We start from the raw sequence: 19,865 nt of genomic DNA, 5'->3' as shown, positions 1-19,865 counted from the left end.
TTTTGGCACACAGCCATAAACCAACAAAGAAAAAGGGAACTGAGGACTGTCGCTGTCCTTAATCGGCAAAAAGAACAGAAATGTAGATGTAATACACTATTCATTAAATAACCAGAGATACACTTTAGGCAGATCTGTTTGGACAAAACTCAGATTCCACTCATACTGCTTTAAAATGTGTCAAAATACGAAATTCATCTGAACTGGCATACAGATGTACCTTCAAGACTTTGCCAGTGGACCTGCATATGAGGAAAAACTGCATTACAAAGTAATATTATCCCTTTAGGTGACAAATTAACCAACGCCAACACAATCAGAACAACAAATCTAGGCAGTAAATGTAAATGACTCAGTCTCAAGGTTGGCATCTAGAAAATCCTAAATATTTTTAATCATAATAAAATCACTGAACTAAAACCTGTAAAGGACACACACGACTCACAGAATACGTCCACAGATCTCTTACAGGGTCTGAGGAAACCATTTGGGGAAACTTTTATGTGAAATTTGAAATTGTTCTAAGAAGCCACATTTTAAATAATGTGAATACCAGGAGAAAGAGGGACAGAGAGGGTGACACATTTTGTTTTGCTAACTCAGCCTCAAGTCCTCAGGTACTCTGTCTTATTTTTGTACTCACAGTATACAAACGTGAGACATGAGACCTAAAGCTAGTACCGTTTTGTTGCAGATGCCTCTGGATGGAATATTGGTATTCTCTAAACATGAAATCTAAACCCAGCTCCCCTTTTTGCCTTCTTCATTTTATTTCTCTACTTATTTCCATAAGTAGAAAAATAACATGAATGTGAAATTTTATTTATTTTTTTGGAGACAGAGTCTCGCTCTGTCACCCAGGCTGGAGTATAGTGGCACGATCTCAGCTCACTGCAACCTTCAACACTCAGGTTCAAGCGATTCTCGTGCCTCAGCCTCCTGAGTAACTACAAGTGTGCACCACCATGCTCAGCTAATTTTTTTGTGTTTTTAGTAGAGACAGGGTTTCACCATGTTGGCCAGGCTGGTCTTGAACTGCTGACCTTAAGTCATCCGCCTGCCTCAGCCTCCCAAAGTGCTGGGATTACAGGTGTGAGCCACCCTGCCCAGCAAGCAATCAGTTAATAGGTGTCCTTAAGTTATCCTCTGCTGGGCCATCATGGTTATACATATATTGATTGAATGAGAGCTGAAATGGGGACTGCTGATACAAGTGGGCTCAGGAGGAGACAACTCAGAAACAGCTCAGTCATCAGCACACAATGGACATTTCAGAGTCCCTTTTCATGCTTCTCATCATTTTATTTTGCACCCATCTCAGAACCTAGAGTGACACAGGATGCAATATTTCAGGAAGGCCGAGGCACAAGAATTGCTTGAACCCAGGAAGCGGAGGTTGCAGGGAGCCGAGATCACACCACTGCACTCCAGCTTGGGTGACAGAGCGAGACTCCATCTCAAAAAAAAAAACAAAAAAAAACAAAAAAAAACAAAAAAACAACCTGATTGCTTGACAAGACTTTAATTGCTTTCTAGCAGATATATTTAATAAATCCCCAAGGACTGAAGGGAAAGCTGTCTGAAATACGCATTGTGGTTCAATTCTCCATTACCCAAAGAAAATAGTCTTACTCTATTAATAAGCCACTGTCATTAACACTGCTACACACAAATAAGAAAATGATTAAAAGAGTAATAACTCATGGCATCAAAGTGCAGCAGGGCTATTTCACATTATAATGAAAATTAAGTGAGCTTTCTAAAGTATTCCAAGAGGCAGTCTTCTCTCCAAAAGCTTTCCCAATAAAATGTAATTTAGAAGATAAGACCCTTCGATCCTTTCTTCTGGTTTCCAAGATTTCCATGCTTTGGGGACAGTTTCCATTTCCACAATGAACATCTCCAGGGTTCATTTTGCCCCCTTTCATATTATCAGTTGAACAGAATTTAAATGTCCCATATCTGAGTCATCTTTTATGAACAACCATAGCTCCCATTCATGACTATAATTTAACAAATACATGGGGGTGGGAGCATTCAGTTCATAACTACCTGACTTTAGATTAGATTAGAACCTAATCTATAGATGACAAAACTCCACTATCTCCTTCAATCCTTAAAACAGCAAAACTATCAAAAATACAGATGATATAAGGGTTACTATTAAACCCAAAAGCAGCAAACCCTACAGAACATTTTAGAACTTTTCATACATATGAATACCAATAAGGATTATCCTTATCCTTAAATTATCCTTAATAATTATACTATAAGTAAAATGGTTGGAAGGCTCAGATCTCTTTTAAGACTAGTACAACCAACCTCAAACAATAATATGCATAAGAATTATTCTACAGGGCTATCTATATACACAAAGCCACATATATAAAGCTTTACTGGCTATAAGGGAATTCCATAGATGATGCTGACCATGTGTGTAGTATTTTCCTCACCTGCTGTCTTTAGAACCTGACTTCCACAAAGTAAAGGGATAACGAATGCCCTTTACTGTGTCAGTGTGAAAAGGCTCACTATCATCTCCATGAAGAAAAGAACTGTAATAAAGTCATAGCTCCTTTTCCTATTTGGTTCCCTATCCTCGAATTTCAAGGTGCACCTATAAGTGTTCAGTAATTACTTTTTGTTCTTAGGAATTCCCATCAAAAGAGCCACAAAACAGAGACCTGCCTTCTCTGGAGGGGCCCATCTTGGATCCTGGAGGTAGACATCAAGCCAGAGCAAAACCTTGCTTGGGGCTTACTCTACCCATAGGGGATCTGGTCTTAAACTCTGCATCACTGTCTTTTCTTCCCTCTGGGAATCCCAAAGGAAGAAAAAAAGGGATGGCAAACACAGGACTCTCCTTACTAGGGCAGGACACTGATATGGCCAAATGAGGATGGCAAGGCCTCGGATCATTTCATTATTTGGTAAATGAAGGCAATGTTTGGGTGTAATAATAGACTCAATTAATGAACTTTCATGTGCTAGCAACAAGGTAGTAGAATGATAATGAAAAAAGCCTCATCAGAATTAGTCTTCCTTCACTAGCTCTAACAGCACTAATAAAACTACCCATGTATTTATTAACATGTGCCTCTAATTAGTAATTTCAAAATACACTATTAGGATCATTCACCACCAGGCAATCTCTAACAATTTATACTTGGTAAAAGCTCCACAAATTCATACTCAGGCATCTGAAAGGCTATTGAAAAGAGGTATATCAGAGAATTTGGAAGGATAGGGAGGCAAAACATTTTTAAATAGCAACAACAAACTCTATTCTACAGTTTCTTATGATACCAAATTTACAAGATGCACAGTCATTCACCATTTCTTCTGCTTCAGATTTTCTCAATAAAGTACACATAACACTATTTCACAGAATCTAGTATGGCTAAATTCATACTCATATAAAAAAATGAAGAAAAAGAAAAAACACATTTTCTCTTACAAAATAGGAAGAGAGAATCATTGTACAACCAGCCAAAATGGATGCCAGCACAACATCAGGTGGGATTTCTGAACCACTTCTCCCGAGGATAGGGGTAAACATCTCAAATACCGCCCAGATGAGATACAATGCATAAAGGTAAGGAATAAACATCCCCAAAAGGTAAAAAGCAATAAATTTTCCTTGGGCACCTAGGGAAAAAGAGAAAAAAAGCACACATTATGAAATCCTACAGTGAGATATAAATTTTTATATTACTGGTGTGCACTGGTACCCTAACAGAAATTAGATGTGACTCTTGCCCTTAAGGGTGTATGTTAACTTGGAGTAGGATCTTTCACTCAGGATAAAATACGAGTAAGAATTAAGCAAAATACACAAGTAATATATTAGTATGTGTTCACAAACATGAGAAAGGGATGGGGTATAAGGCATAAGATAATTTGTGTAGTATGAAAACTTTTAAAAACTAACAATTTAGAAAGCCTACTCAATAAAATCAAAAAAGAAAGAGTCCCTGAAAGCCTTAAATATTTTAAGGTATTCTCCCATGTATATTAAAATCAAAAATACCCTACCATGCTGCTTAAAGTCCTTATGCACACAGAGCTTTGTGAGCAATGGGAATGCTACCCAGACAGCACTAATAAACGCCGAGCAAAGTCCTTGGTAAGTGAGGGTAACAAGAGAACAGCAATGGACAAACAGCGCGATGTCAAAAAATACTTCTCCCAGATACTGGTCACTGACATTCTGAAAGAAAGAAAAATACACAAGTAGTGTCATTCACAGGTCATTCATAAAGAGCTTTTATTATAGTAACACAATTTCCACCACTCAGGCAAGCTACGTTCTGTTTTAAACACATCTGCTCTTTAAATCGATTTAAAGTAAACACTAACAAAGCTACTTCCCCCATCATGAAGTAGTAAATTCAAATTGTAGCACAAGAAAGGGCAGTTTAACAATATAGAGTATAAATCATCCATATAATCTATGCTTTTCTTCTACTAGGCTAAAAGTAGAAATATTCCAAAATAGAAGAAAGGACTCTCCTAAAAAACATTCATCTCTGTAAGCTTTTCAGTTCATGCCAATTCCAAACACCGTTTCAAGCAAACTAGAGAAATGACCCATGAAGGAACGTTACAAACTGCTGCAGCACCGCCAACAGCCCACACCCGGAAAACTGCAGCACCTTTAAAGCAATTTGGAGTTTGGCTTAATGAATCTTTTCTATCTCCAATTGGTCTTGCACTGCACCTTTGCCCCCTTCTTGTATTCCTCATGCTTTCGTATTATAAAATTTGATCTTATATTTTTTGAGATTTAAAGTCCAAGGGTTCCTATGTAGCACTATGCATCTTCAAAATAAAGTTGCCATATAAACTTTTTTTTTTGAGACAGATTCTCGCTCTGTTGCCTAGGCCGGAGTCCAGTGGTGCGATCTCGGCTCACTGCAGTCTCAGTTTCCTGGGTAATTCTTCTGCCTCAGCCTCCTGAGTAACTGGGACTATAGGCACACACCACCACACCCAGCTAAGTTGAAAAAAAAAAAAAAATTTTTTTTTTTTGCAGAGACAGAGTCTCGCCATGTTGCTCAGTCTGGTCTCAAACACCTGGCCTCAAGCAATCTTGCCACCTCAGCCTCCCACAGCACGTGGGATTACAGGTGTGAGCCACTGTGCCTGGCCTAATATGAACTTAATACATTTTAACATCTGCATGAGTGATTCTATTCACACAAACATGGAAGTTTTAATTACAGTGCATAAATACAAAGATGGAAATGGAGAAACAGACATATTAAAGTTTCTCCTTCTTCTACCTTCCCATTTCTGTATGACTCAGGGCAGGGAGATCTATTTTCCTTCTCACCTCTATTTATCCCTTTCCCACTCCTGCTCCATTCCAATCCACTTTATACATTGTTATCAGTTTTCTTACAAAATTACAAAATCTAAGGGATCCTACTTCAAGGGCTCAAGAGTTGCTGTGACATGTTTTCAAAACAAGTTGCAGTTCATTTAACAATCCCTCCCGCTCCCAACAATGAAAGATAGGCTACAGTTGCTAAATACTTAAATTATCAACACAGTGTTGGTATCACAGCGTTGATTATCAACACCAGCACGGTGGCTCACACCTGTAATTCCAGCACTTTGGGAGGCCGAGGCAGGCGGATCACAAGGTCAGGAGATCGAGACCATCTTGACTAACACAGTGAAACTCCCGCCTCTACTAAAAATACAAAAAAATTAGCCGGGCGTGGTGGTGGGCGCCTGTAGTCCCAGCTACTCAGGAGGCTGAGGCAGGAGAATGGCGTGAACCCAGGAGGCGGAGCTTGCAGTGAGCCCAGATCGCACCACTGCAATTCAACCTGGGCGACAGGGCAAGACTTCATCACACACAAAAAAAAAAAAATTAAGAAAATAATTATTATAATTCAATTTGAAGCCGAATGCCACTCAGATATTTAAAAACAAAGATCTCAATTTAAGTGCCCAAACTGTACCAAAGATAAAACATCCCTCAAATCTATTTTCCTCCTCACCTCTATTTATCCCTTGCTCACTCCTGCTTCATTCCAATCCACTTTATACACTGTTATCAGTTTTTTTTACAAAATCACAAATTTTCTCACTAACCTGCTCAAAACTTAATAGTGGCCCCATTGATTTTTAGAATCATGCTCCCACTTCACACTGGCCTCCTTTTCCAGTTATTGGACTACCCCCTTGTCTTCACCACACTGGACTGTCCACTAACTGACACAGACGCATTTTATACATTCCTACCTTAAACCGCTCATCAATCTGTTCCCTACCTAGTAAATTTCAACACATGCTTCAAAAACCCCATTCAGATCAGGTGCTCATGCCTGTAATCCCAACACTTTGTGTGGCCAAGGTGGGCGGATCACTTGAGTCCAGGAGTTGGAGACCAGCCTGGCCAACATGGCAAAACCCTGTCTCTACTAAAAATACAAAATTTAGCTGGGCGTGGCGGCACACATCTATCGTCCCAGGTATTTGGGAGGCTGAGGCACAAGAACTGCTAGAACCCAGGAGGCAGAGGTTACAGTGAGCCAAGATCATACCACTGCACTCCAACCTGGGTGACAGAACGAGCGAGACTCTGTCTCCAAAAAAAAAAAAAAAAAAAAAAAGCAAACAATTCAAATGTTGCCATCTCAGCCACTCTGACTTCCACAAGCAAAATTCATCTCGCCTCCCCTGTATTCCTACAGCACAGTTTATATGTCAGTCTCACTTCATCCCACAACATATTGCAATTATTGTCATTCCCACACCTTCCCAAATGAAACTGAGAGCTCCTCGAAGAAAGAGATCACATTCTTATGGCTCTCTTATGGCATCATTCTTGTTTTTAAAAAAAAATAAATAATAGAGATGTGGCCTTACTTATATTGCCCAGGCCGGTGTCAAACTCCTGGCCTCAAGCAGTCTTCCTGCCTTGCCTTGGCCTCCCAGTGTTGGGATTACAGGTGTAAGCCACCATGCCCAGTCTCTTATGGTACCATGCTCACTGGGCACTTAAAGAATATTTGTGAAAAGAAAATGAAACACATCACTCTTTCTGTTGTGCTTTTACCCTAAAGTGTCACGATCAGACAACTGAAATTAGAAAAAGTAAATGAAATTTTATTACCCATTTCTATCCTACTTCTGCCCCAAACAACAATAGTCAGCCACACTCTGGTTACATACAGTTACACTAAGAATAAGCATGTGAAATTGAGTCCCATGGTGTAATTCTTTTGGGAACTGAAGCCACTAAGATAAAAATATGAGCTCAACCATAAGCAGATGGCTAACCTCAAAGAACCTTTCTTCAGCAGGGGCTGCTAACATAGAAGGGTTCCACAGAACACATCCCAACATTAACTGAAACTGAGACCAAGGTTCAGATACCAAAGACATACTTGTAGAAGGATGCTGGGTTATAATCATCCATGTCTCATTCTAATCCTTATCAGGATAAATAGAAAACAGTAGGCTTACATGGAGCTAAGAAAGATCTTCCTCTTTAATTCACATAGACAATGTGAAACCATGACTCTCTCTTTCACTGTAATTCATTTTTAGACCTATTATTTTACAGCTTTTTAAATTTATATTTATTTATTTATTTGAGATAGGGTCTCACTCTGTCCCCTAGGCTGGAGTGTAGTGGTACAATCACAGCTCATTGCAGCCTTGATCTCATGGGCTCAGGTAATCCTCCTACCTCAGACACCCAGGTAGCTGGGACTATAGGCAAACACCATCATACCTGGCTAATTTTTTGTATTTTTTGTGGAGACAGGGTTTCACCATGTTTCCCAGGCTGGTCTTGAACTCCTGGGCTCAAGCGATCGGCCTGCCTCAGCCTCCCAAAGTGTTGGGATTATAGGCATGAGCCACCGCACCCAGCCCATAGCCCTAATTTCTAATTTTATTTTTGCCAAACAAATTTATGCATTTGAAACCATAATAATGTAACAATATTCTCAGTATAAATCATTTGGAACCCTATTTCCCTTCCCTCTGTTTTCCTTAGCAATGTGTCTTTTAACTCCAATGACATACATGCATGCAGAATCTGAATCAACAATATACAGTTCAAAGAAAAAAGTGAGGGAAAAACTGAAGAGAAAACTTTAAGTACAACACTCTTTTAGGCAACAAATACTTGCTGTGTGTTAGTGCTGTGTGTCAGACACTACCTAAGCACAGAGGATACAGCAATAAATAAAACCATCCCTATCCTCAAGGAGCTTACACTCCGGGGGAGAACAGATATTCAAGTAACATAAATGAGTGAGTGAGCCCAGGCCATAGTTACAAATACTGCAGCAAATTCAGTAGAAGGCTGTGCTAACAAGACTTCCAGTCACCACTACCCTGACACTGTTTACAGTCCAGCTTTATAACCTCATTTGAATTTTGTGACATTACCCTCAGAATAAGAAATCTTTCAGAAAAGTAACACAGCATGGGTACATTTTCTAAAACCATGCTGGACAATTTTTTAGCACTCAAAAGGCCAAATACAATGAATCCCACTTAAGTTCATCTTCCGTCCTCGGAGGCAACAGAAAGAAATCAACAGATATATCAACACTTACCATGTAATAAAATCTTTTCGCAAGAGTATGTATAAATATTATTTTGGCTACAGTTGCAGTTCCATACAGACAAACGGAGACATAGAAGTGGTTATACCATGAGAGAGACTGTCCAATAAGAGAGATGAACACTGCTATGATGAGAACAGTAACAAGGCTAGTGAACCAGCTAATCAGAGTGATGCCAAGTCCACACAAGAAGTCCTTCTTGTAGTTACCAGCTAATGAAGAGAAAACAAAAAGGTGAAATCACCATCTTCATCAAATCAATTATATAACCAGTCAGTAGACCTAAATGGGCAAACATTAAAACAAAAAACTCCCCACTGTACTTGAAAAGTATGAAAATGTCCTAGTGTTGAGGTTGGCTAAACACAAGAACAAGGGAGGTATCAAATAATAATATTCAGGTAACATTTATTAAGAGTCTCTAGATACTAAACACTCAAAAAGATAAATCTTCTAGGAATAGTTCAGGTACATTCCTTATGAAGGAAGAGGGTAGTCTTAATCTTCTTCACTTTTGGTATGCTTTGTGTATCAAAATATTAGAAAGAATGGAAGGCAAAGTTCCATACAAAATGTTGTTAAAAAAAGGTAACATAAGAAGATAAGGAGTGTGGGGAAAATAAGTGGTGATAAAGAATTACTTAAATTGCTGCTAAATATTTTATCTCGTAATAGCACACAGCAACTTAGACTCTGAAACATTTCAAGCAGAAATATTTCAAATAAAAGAAACAATTTAACCACAAGCAGTTCACTCATACTTCAGGACACTGGTCCATACTAGCTATTAGTATGTAGTGCAGACTTTTTAACGGGACTTTTCATTAGAAGCCAATCTGTACAAACCATTTTTCAATAGCTTCTATGTGATACTTTTATGGAGTGCCTAAATACATAAAAATTGACTGCTTCACCAAGACTAAAAGTAAAATAAGCACATTAATTTAATATTTAAAAATTTCTTACAATATAAAACAAATATTGTCTTGAAGATTTTTAGCTTTCTGGGAAGATATAAACAAACTGAAAAACTTCAATAAAATTCTACAGCAATGCCAGTATTTGTGGTTTTAGAGGAAAATACTTACTCTTATGTTTGGGCTGCAACAATTTTTTGCCCAGGTACAAAATAACACCCATTACCACCATGTAGTTTATGATTGAGCCAATACGAGAGGGGTAGGCAATGACAAACAGGCCCAGCACATCAAAGAAGACCATGTTTCCATGTCGATACTTAGAAGCAGCAGCCAGCATATCAGATGTAGCTAGATGCTTAAGAACTGCTAAAATGTTGTCACCTATTAGTAAAAAAAAAAAGAAAAAAGATTAAAAGGCTGAATAAACTATTTGTGATTTACACGTACAACTATGTGAGGCAGAAATAAACCATGTACTGTTTGAATGAAGAAATGGTTAGGAAGAATGTGAACAGAAATCGCTTTCTACCATCCTACTGCTCTCCCTCACTTTTCTTACTAAATTTCTCAAATAAGGTCCATCCCCCGCCCTTCTCCATTTCCTCTCCACTCAGATGCTCAGCCAATTGGCCTGTATCTTTTCCCTTCTATTAGAACTATTCTCTATGATCAATTGTACCTTGTTCACAAATCCAATGGCTGTTTCTTGGTACCCATTCATTTAATAATATATATTAACTGTACTAGACACTCTTTAAATATCAGAAATTCAGTGGTGAACCAAGAGACAAACGCCTTTCACGAAGCTCACAAATATGAACAAGCTGTTACACATGTGTTAAAAATCAAGGAGGAGAGCTAGTAGAGTTCCATATGAAAACATCATGGGAGACTAACAGAGCTACATTCTTACTGCTCAGCAATCCTCCCAACCCTGGGCCAACTCCTTTTTCACTTCCTCACAATGAATATTCCTGACCTTAATTGCTACACTATCTCATCTCTCCAACTCCAAAGCCCTAGCTCATTCACATTGCATACTGCTTCTCTAACACACAGGCCACAAGTTTATATATCAACCCTAAGATTCCATCTTAGTGTATATCAGAAGTCTAAATTAGAATACCAACCTGCTCTCTGAATGGAATCTGTTAGAATTCTGTCCGCTGTATCATACTTGGTATGATAAATGTATCCATTCTCAATAAAAGCTAAGTCTATTCCTAAGACACAGAAAAAAAAAGTCATTTTGCTTTAAAGACCAACCTTGCTTTTGGCCTATTTGTTTAATAAATTCCTAAAAGACAAAATGTCAAAGCAGTGGCACGACCACTTTGTCACATTTACAAATGAATGATATAAATTCTCTTCCAAATTCTTACACAGTCTATAGCTTTGGTACATAATTCGATATATAATGATTGAAGAAGTATATTACTCCATAGGTAGGCATTACAAGTCACACAGTAAGGATAGGAATATTGAGTTTGAGAGGTCATCAAAATTTTGCCACCTACATTCTTGCCAGGCCAGAGCCAAATTTTAACTTCAAATTAGTTGTATATACAAGTTGCCAAGGAAGTTGGCAAAGCAAGACAACAATGAAAGACCCCTGAAGGATCTATTACCATCTTTTGGGAATGAAGCGCTAAACAGTTCACCCTTGTTCTGTCACACTATAGGGAAAGATGACATATTCTAGAGGAGGCAAGCATTTAAATTAGTATGGAGTTTAAAAAAAGGAAACAAACTCTGTGAATTTGCTCTCAGAAAATGCTGTTTACTCACAAACTTTCAAGATGTAAAACTCACTTCTGATAAATGAATGTTGCACAGTAGGCCATAACCATTGACAATATACCTGGAATGTTCCCAAAATCCCTGTAGATACGAAAGTCAGTATCTGAAGGAATGATTCCACTCTGAAAAACCTCCTGAGCCACCACAGAAGCAAAAGGGTGTTTAGCTGCTGAAACATAAGCTTGAACCAACCAAGGATTTTCAGGACCTAAAATGAAAGGTGACAACACAATAGAAGTATTCAGGCTTTTTTTTTTTTTTTTTTAACATACTGATGTTTTTCAACACATAGAAAACAGTTAAAGTGGTGGTTTTGGGAGATGGGTCCAACATGTACCTTTTCATCCCTTTTTCTGTGGTTTCCAATGTTTCTCTGATATATGTGTCTGACTTTTAGAATAAAAACCTCTTGTGAAAATAAAATTAAAGCATAAAATAATAGCAATACAAAAGTCTGTCTGAAAATGAAAGATCATTCATAAGTCTATCATCCTAAAATGCCTATTATCCATTTTACATCTTTAATTTTCTTACTAATGTAGGATTGTGTGTATATAGCTATACTCAATGAAGATATATATACTTTGTACATTTTTTTTTCACTTAAGATTATATTAAATGCATTTTCCTATGTTGCTAGATACAAATTGGGTATACCTTATCTGAAATGCTTGGAATCAGAAGTATTTTGGATTTCTGACTTTTTTGGATTTTGGAATATCTGCATTATACTAGTAAGCATCCCTAATCCTAAAATCCAAAATCAGAAATGCTCCAATGAACATTTTTGAGCATCATGTCAATGCGCAAGTTTTGAATTGTAGAGCATTATGGATTTCAAATTTTCAGATTAGGGATGCTCAATCTGTATTACAATGATCATTTTGATAACTGCTTAACATTTCACTGAATATGCCATAAAGTTCTACTTTTTATAATTTATCATTATTAATAATTTACCATCTGTATCTCACACATCTACAGCTTTTTTTAAATGGGAGTTTTTCCTGTAGGATAGTGGGATAAATTGTTTTATAATTTATAAAATTATATAATTATATGTTTAATTATTCACTCTTCCCTCACTAAAAAAGGATTATACATTCCTGCTCTTGCCACATATTCTGTAATGCCTGCCTGGGGAATGAGTACACACACTTCTGCACCTATTAACTGCAGGCGTGGCTACATGACTTGCTCCAGCCAACTGATGGTGAGGAGGAATGATATGACCCTCAACTGGGCAGACTTTTCAAAGGCATTAACATTATTCATACTTATCCTTAACTTTGATTTGTGAGATCAATACATCCCTCATAGGGGCTTCTCCTTCAGCCTGGATCCCAGAATGAGTAAGACACACGGAACATAATAACCGTGGACTATAACGGCAGTTATTCAGAAACCTAAATGCAACACGAGCGAGAAATTTGCCTTTGCTGTTATAAACCACCAAGACTTTGGGGTTGTAACCACAAAACTTAGCAACGTATTTACTGAGGTAAACAGACCAAGTAATTGAATGTCAGGGAATCTAAGAATATTGTTTTAGTAACTTCACCGATTACAAAATTGCTTTCCTACATTTTAAAAAATGACCAAGGCTGGGTGCAGTGGCTCACACATGTAATCCCAGCACGTTAGGAGGCCGAGGTAGGCAGAGCACCTGAGGCCAGGCATTTGAGACCAGCCTGGCCACATGGCAAAACCCCGCCTCTACTAAAAACATAAAAATAAGCCAGGCATGGTGGCGCATGCCTGTAATCCCAGCTGCTCAGGAGGACGAGGCAGAAGAATTGCTTAAACCTGGGAGGTGAAGGCTGCAATGAGCCAAGATTATGCCACTGCACTCCAAGCCTGGGTGACACAGCGAGACTCCATCTCAAAAATTAAAAATTAAAAATTAAAAATGACCCAAAAAAGCAGAGGGACACTACAGAAATAGACACACAGGTAATCCAGATACTGGAGTTATCAGACACAGATTTTAAAATAATTATGATTAATACGTTTTAAAAAACACACATATCAATAATTTCACCAGACAAGTATAATCTATTTAAAAGAGTCCTACAAATGGAAATCCTAGAACTAAAAAACATAGCTGATGTTGAGAATTTTAATAAACGGGCTTAACACGAAGTTTAATACAGCAGAAGAAAGGATTAAAATTAAAGCATAAAAAGAAGAAAAGGTTGGAAAATACACAAATGTGAGTAACTGGAGTCCCAAAAGAACAGAAGATAGAATAGAGAAGGTAAATGTTTAAAGACTTAATGGCCAAGAATCTCCCAAAACTGACAGAATTCAAGCCATGAATTTAAAACGGTCTACAAACTCCAAACAAGATAAATATAAAGAAAAACTATATCTAGCACCATTTGCCTTTGAATACTATTCCTCACGAAAAGAAACCAAGTCTCCTTAGAGAAATGGCTGATTCCAGGTCTGGGACTAGTGAAGTACAAGGTAAGTTGAAACACCTGTGCCAGAAAGTAAGAAAGTACTCTAAGAGACATGTCAAAGGGGCTCAGGCACTGGTTCAAAATAGAGACCACTGGCCTAAACTGGGACAATTCATGCAACAAAATAAATAATAGTAACAGAAAATATATTATACAGAGTAAAGTTAAAATACATAAAGTACTGAAATAACAAACCAAAAAAAGGAAAATGGAAAGCCTTCCTTCTTGCAGAATTCCAACTATGACCTACAGGAAGAATGATGAAGCCAGAAACTCAGTGTTAGCATTGGGTAAACACTGTAATAAAAATGCTTGGGGACAAGAGTCATCAAAGATTGCTAAAACTAGGATCAAAGTTTTATGACAAACAGGATATTTGCCTAAAGTATCTACCACTAAGGGGAAATCAGTAACTTATACAAAGAAAGAAACAGTAGAAAAATCTGGCAAATAAATACCTTAATCAAATGATGAAAATGTAGTATCATTAATAATGAGACAGATACTACATGCATCCTGATGTGATGCACTGAGAAGGACACAAATACAAAAGGAAAAAGAAATGTGATGATGGGAAAATACATAGATTATGAGACCTTATCATATTAAAATACTATTATTAAAATATTATTACTATTTGATATTAATAAATTTATACTAAAAAATATGACGAAAACCATACTGAAAAACAGGTAAAGCCCAACTATCATTAATTATCTTAAAAATTAGGATAATAGTTCCTCTTAGATAGGAGGAAGCTGTATTTGAGAAGAGAGGTAAAAAAAAATGCCTAGGCTGGCAAGGCAATCCACCCTCTTCCATGAGGCAGGGTTAAAAAGATTTTCACCTTACAATAATTAAGTTTTCAACTTTTTTTGAAATGTGTTAAACAATGATTACGGGTTTTTTTTTTTTTCCTTTTTTTTTTTTTTTTTTTGAGACGGAGTCTCGCTCTGTTGCCCAGACTGGAGTGCAGTGGTGCCATCTCGGCTCACTGCAAGCTCTGCCTCCCGGGTTCACGCCATTCTCCTGCCTCAGCCTCCCCAATAGCTGGAACTACAGGCGCCCACCGCCATGCCCGGCTAATTTTTTCTATGTTTTAGTAGAGACGGGGTTTCACTATGTTAGCCAGGATGGTCTCGATCGATTATGATTTATTTAATAACACATGATAATTAAATGCTATATTTGATCCTGGCCAGGCACCCGGATTTTTTTTTAAATGGCTAAGACATTAATGGAACAACTGGAAAAATCTGAATATGCATTATTATAGTTTTATATTAATATTTCTTGAGTGTGATCTATGTTCTGTTACAGAAGAGCATGTCCCTGTTTCTTTATCTGAGACGATCATCCTGAGATTATCAATTGACATAATTTTTCTCCTTTATTCTGATAATGTAGTGAATTACACAGATCGATTTTCAAATATTACACCATCTTGTTGATCAACTTGGTTGGAAAGCATTATCTTTTGTATATTATATATATTTCTGGATTCAGTTTGCTAATACTTAATTTAGGAGTTTTGCATCTAAATTTGGTATTACCTACCCAAAATATCTACCAAAGCTGAACATATGCACACCTTATGACTCAGCAATTCCACTCAGAAATGTGCACACACAAACATGTGTACCAAAAGACATTTACAAGAATGTTCACAGCAGCACCATTCATAACAAAACCCTGGAAACAACATAACAGCACCAACAGAATGAATCAATTGTTGTAGAATTGACTAGCGTTCAGCAAGAAAAAAGAATGAACTACAGATGAGGAACTGAAGCTTGGAGTGGTCACATGACCTCTCCAAGGTTCCACGTGTAGAATGTGCTAGAGCTACAGTTTTGAGTTTTGACCTTAGATCATCTAACTACAGAGCCTATGATCTTTTTTTCTTTCTTTTTTTTTTTTTGTGACGGAGTCTTGCTCTGTCGCCCAGGCTAGAGCACAGTAGCTTCATCTCAGCTCACTGCAAGCTCCACCTCCTAGGTTCACACAATTCTCCTGCCTCAGCCTCCCAAGTAGCTGGGACTACAGGCGTCCACCACCATGCCCGGGTAATTTTTTGTATTTTTAGTAGAGATGGGGTTCCACCATGTTAGCCAGGATGGTCTTGATCTCCTGATCTCGTGATCCACCCGCCTTGGCCTCCCAAAGTGCTGGGATTACAGGCATGAGCCACCGTGCCCGGACTTTTATTATTATTATTATTTTTTTTTTTTGAGATAGTCTCTTGCTCCATCATCCAGGCTAGAGTGCAATGGCTGATCTCGGCTCACTGTAACCTCTGCCTCCTGGATTCAAGTGATTCTCCTGCCTCAGCCTCCCAAGTAGCTGGGATTCCAAGTGCCTGCTACCATGCGGCTAATTTTTGTACTTTTAGTAGAGACAGGGTTTCACTATCCTGGCCAGGCTGGTCTCGAACTCCTGACCTCAGGTGTTCCGCCCACCTTGGCCTCCCAAGGTGCTGGGATTTCAGGCATGAGCCACCACGCCCAGCCAGAGCCTATGCTATCAACCAGTACCCTACCCTACCTCCAGGCAAAACCTTTTAGTTATCTTATAAAGTAAGGTGGCAGGCAGATATAGAAACATTTTCAATTTACATTCTTTCTCCTGCCGTCATCTAAATCCAACGATAATTCCATTTTCTTGTGTGTTCACATCTTAAGAATGAGCCCCATCTTTCTTAATGCAATGACTATGGGCATGTGTAATGTTCAGAGGAGGTAGGCCTCCGTGCCAAGAATAGTAAGTCAAAGTTCTCTAGAAGTCCAGGGAAAATGGACCCAGCTTAGCAGACCCACAGCATCCTTCCACTGCTTTATTTCCTTCCATCTCTAGTTGGTGGCATCAATGCACAAAAGAAAAAAAAAAAGGAACTAATAAAAGAGACTGAGAAAGAGTGGTAAATATTATTATGGAAGCCAAGTAGCATGAGGCCTGAAAACTGACTGAATTCGCCAATGTAATCTTTACAAGAACAGCTGTGGTGAAGTGGGGAGGCTAAAGCTGACTAGAACTGGTTCAAGAATATATCACATGGTGGATCTATCAATTTCGGCAGATCTCGGTCTATCAAGGTGGATCACTTAAGCCCAGGAGTTGGAGAACTGTGAGCCATGATTGTATCACTGCATTCCAGCCTGGGTGACAAAGCAAGATCCTATCTTAAAAAAAAAAAAAAAAAAAAAAAGCAGTTATTCAAGACTATGACTACGGATCATTCTTTTGAGGAATTCTGCAGTAGAGGGTCAGAGAAATAAGACAAGCTAGCAGGTGGTGATAAAAGTGGTTTTCTTTAAAATGGAAGAAAAGGTATGTTTGCATGCAAATACAAATGATCCTATAGAGAGAAAAATTAATGATAGAAGACAGAAAAAAATCATCACCACCAGTCTCCTACTCATACACTAACGGTATTTCCAATTTTCTACTCTTAAAGAAAAGCCAAGGCTGGACATAATGCCTCATGCCTGTAATCCCAGCACTTTGGGAGGCCAAGGAAGGAAGACTGCTTAAGTCCAGAAGTCTGAGACCAGCCTGGGCAACACAGTGAGACCCTGTCTCTAAAAAAACTAAAAAACTGGCTGGGCATGGTGGCACATGCCTGTCATCCTAGCTACTGAGATGGAGGCTGAGGCAGATGGATCACTTGAGCCCAGGAGCTGAAAACCAGTGAGCCATGATTGCTCCACTACATTCCAGCCCGGGCAACAAAGCAAGATCCTATCTCAAAAAAAAAAAAGAAAAGAAAAGAAAACCCAAGATGACTTAGATCTACGTGTATACGTCAACTATTTCTGCAGGTTAAATTCCCAGAAACGGGTCTGCTGAAGAGCCTGCACATTTAAAAAATACATGTTGCCAAAATGCACCAATCTACATTCCCACTAGCTGTGTATGAAAATGACTCTTCATACTCATCAGCACTGGGCATTATTTTACTTACTTTTTGCTGATCTAATATTTTAAAAACCCTTACTGTTATATGTATTTGCATTTATTCTCAAATAAAACAACTGTTTCATTTGGCAGTTTCTTAAAAAGCTATACATAAATTTACTATACATCCCAGGAATTCCATTCCTAGGTAACTAAAAGAAATGAAAATATATGTTTACACAAAGACTTACACATGAATGTTTACTCCAGCATTATCGTAAAAGTCTAAAAGTGGAAACAATCCAAATATCCATCGATGGATGAATGGATAAACAAAAAGTAATACATCCATACAATGGGTTAGTCAGCCACTAAAAAAAATGAAGTACTGATACATGTGACAATATGGATGAAGCTTGTGAAAGCTGTCAAAATCAAAACAGAGTCACTTGTGTTAAAAACTCCGATAACGGAGCCAGGGAAGGCCATGAAGCGAGGGTTCTCATGCACAAATGCCTGATAACAAGAATTATCACAAAAGACTCTTCAAAAACCACAACCTTGCACAAAGGTCACTGCAACCTCATATCAAAAAAAAAACTTCAGCAAGGACATCAGCCCAGCAACTGCCTGTCCAATTTCAGACTGGTGCCACCCTTGTTATTGATCCTTGTAGCCAAGGATAATTATCTCAAAAAAATTATGTAATCCTCTTTATTTTTCCTATAAAAATGTTTGTGTTCCTTTACTGCCCTAGTTTACTATGGCATATAGTTTCTCATAGTTTACTATGGCACATGTATTCCTACTGCAATACCCATTACTACATAAATACCATCTTCTTTGAGAGTCTCCCTCTGTCTGTTACTTAGATTAACAATCTGAAATATATTACACTAAGTAAAAAAACCCAGACACAAACAACCATGCATTCTATGATTACATTTATATGAAATGTCTACAACAGGCAATTCTATAGAGACACAAAGTAGATAGGTAGTTGCCTAGGAATGAAGGAAAATGGGAGTGACTGCTAATGAGTGTCCTATTTGGGATGATAAAAACATTCTAAAATTGTGATGATGATGGCACAACTGAGAACTATATATCTCAATAAAGCTGTAACTTTAAAAAAAAAAATTCACTCTAAAGAAGGCTACAGGCTGGGCGTGGTGGCTCACACCTGTAATCCCAGCACTTTGGGAAACCGAGTGGGCAGATCACCTGAGCTCAGGAGTTCTAGACCAGCCTGGCCAACACAGTGAAACCCCGTCTCTACCAAAAATACAAAAATTAGCCAGGCATGGTGTCACACACCTGTAATTCCAGCTACATGGCAGGCTGTGGCAGGAGAATCGCTTGAACCCAGGAGGCCCAGAGTGCAGTGAGCCGAGATCACGTCACTGCACTCCAGTCTGGGCGACAGAGCAAGACTCCGTCTCAAAGAGAAAAGGCGGCTATAAAGTAGCAGATAGAATACCATTCTATTTTTGCAAGAAATATATATACACATATATACATGTATATTAATGTTTGCACTCAGAAAAAATTCCAGAAGAGTACAGACTAAACTATAACACTAGTTTGCTCTGGATGGTAGAATTATAGGGGCATGAATATTTTCCCAAGAGGAAAAAAGATTCTGTGACCCTTTTGCAATCAAGCCTCTCTCACTTATGAAATGAGGTCACTGGTCTGATAAATCAAGTCATTCTTTCTGGCCCTTCTTAAAAATTAGGTAGTAATGATTATTCTAGTCACTAAAAACTCCCCAAATGAATGTCGCTCTCAGAAGTGACAATGGAGTTCTAGCGCACAAACTGTTTTAACCAAAAAGTTTCCAGGGCAGGACAAATACTATCACAAAGAAAAAGAAGTACGGTTTAAAAAGCTGAGGACAACACAATCTGGCATATACTCTCAATCACAACTCCAAACCCAGGAGGGCCTTTATCCTCTTTTAGTCAAACATGAAAATAACACTAACTAGCTTTTTGAAACCCTGCCCACAAGAAAGGTAGTCTTCTGTAGGCAGTGGCATTAAAAGTGAGAGAGATGCTGGGAAAGGTATTAGAATGTCAGAAAGCACCCAGAAAGCTTTCAGGTATGCAGTTTAGCCATAGTAATGAGCTCTAAAACGTAGAGGGGGAAAAAAAAATCATGTAAAAATTCAGAGTAAGGAGGGAAAT

General features: G+C 38.2%; 1 protein-coding gene across 2 annotated transcripts in view; it reads right to left on the bottom strand.

Moving 5' to 3' along the window:
• Positions 1-19,865, bottom strand: part of ERMP1 (endoplasmic reticulum metallopeptidase 1) — a 57,431-nt gene that overhangs the window by 25,596 nt on the left and 11,970 nt on the right. For both annotated transcript variants that reach the window (XM_005581778.5, XM_065531025.2), the window contains exons 5-10: positions 11,379-11,525; positions 10,648-10,740; positions 9,686-9,898; positions 8,589-8,809; positions 4,036-4,210; positions 3,458-3,648 (exon numbers count right to left, since the gene is read on the bottom strand). In XM_005581778.5, the coding sequence (XP_005581835.3) occupies positions 3,458-3,648; positions 4,036-4,210; positions 8,589-8,809; positions 9,686-9,898; positions 10,648-10,740; positions 11,379-11,525 (1,040 nt within the window). The remainder of the gene's footprint in view (positions 1-3,457; positions 3,649-4,035; positions 4,211-8,588; positions 8,810-9,685; positions 9,899-10,647; positions 10,741-11,378; positions 11,526-19,865) is intronic.

This window comes from Macaca fascicularis, chromosome 15, assembly GCF_037993035.2.
Source record: "Macaca fascicularis isolate 582-1 chromosome 15, T2T-MFA8v1.1".
Classification (NCBI taxonomy): domain Eukaryota; kingdom Metazoa; phylum Chordata; class Mammalia; order Primates; family Cercopithecidae; genus Macaca; species Macaca fascicularis.
The sequence above is the reverse complement of the archived record's forward strand: the minus strand, read 5'-3'. Positions and strand labels throughout refer to the sequence as shown.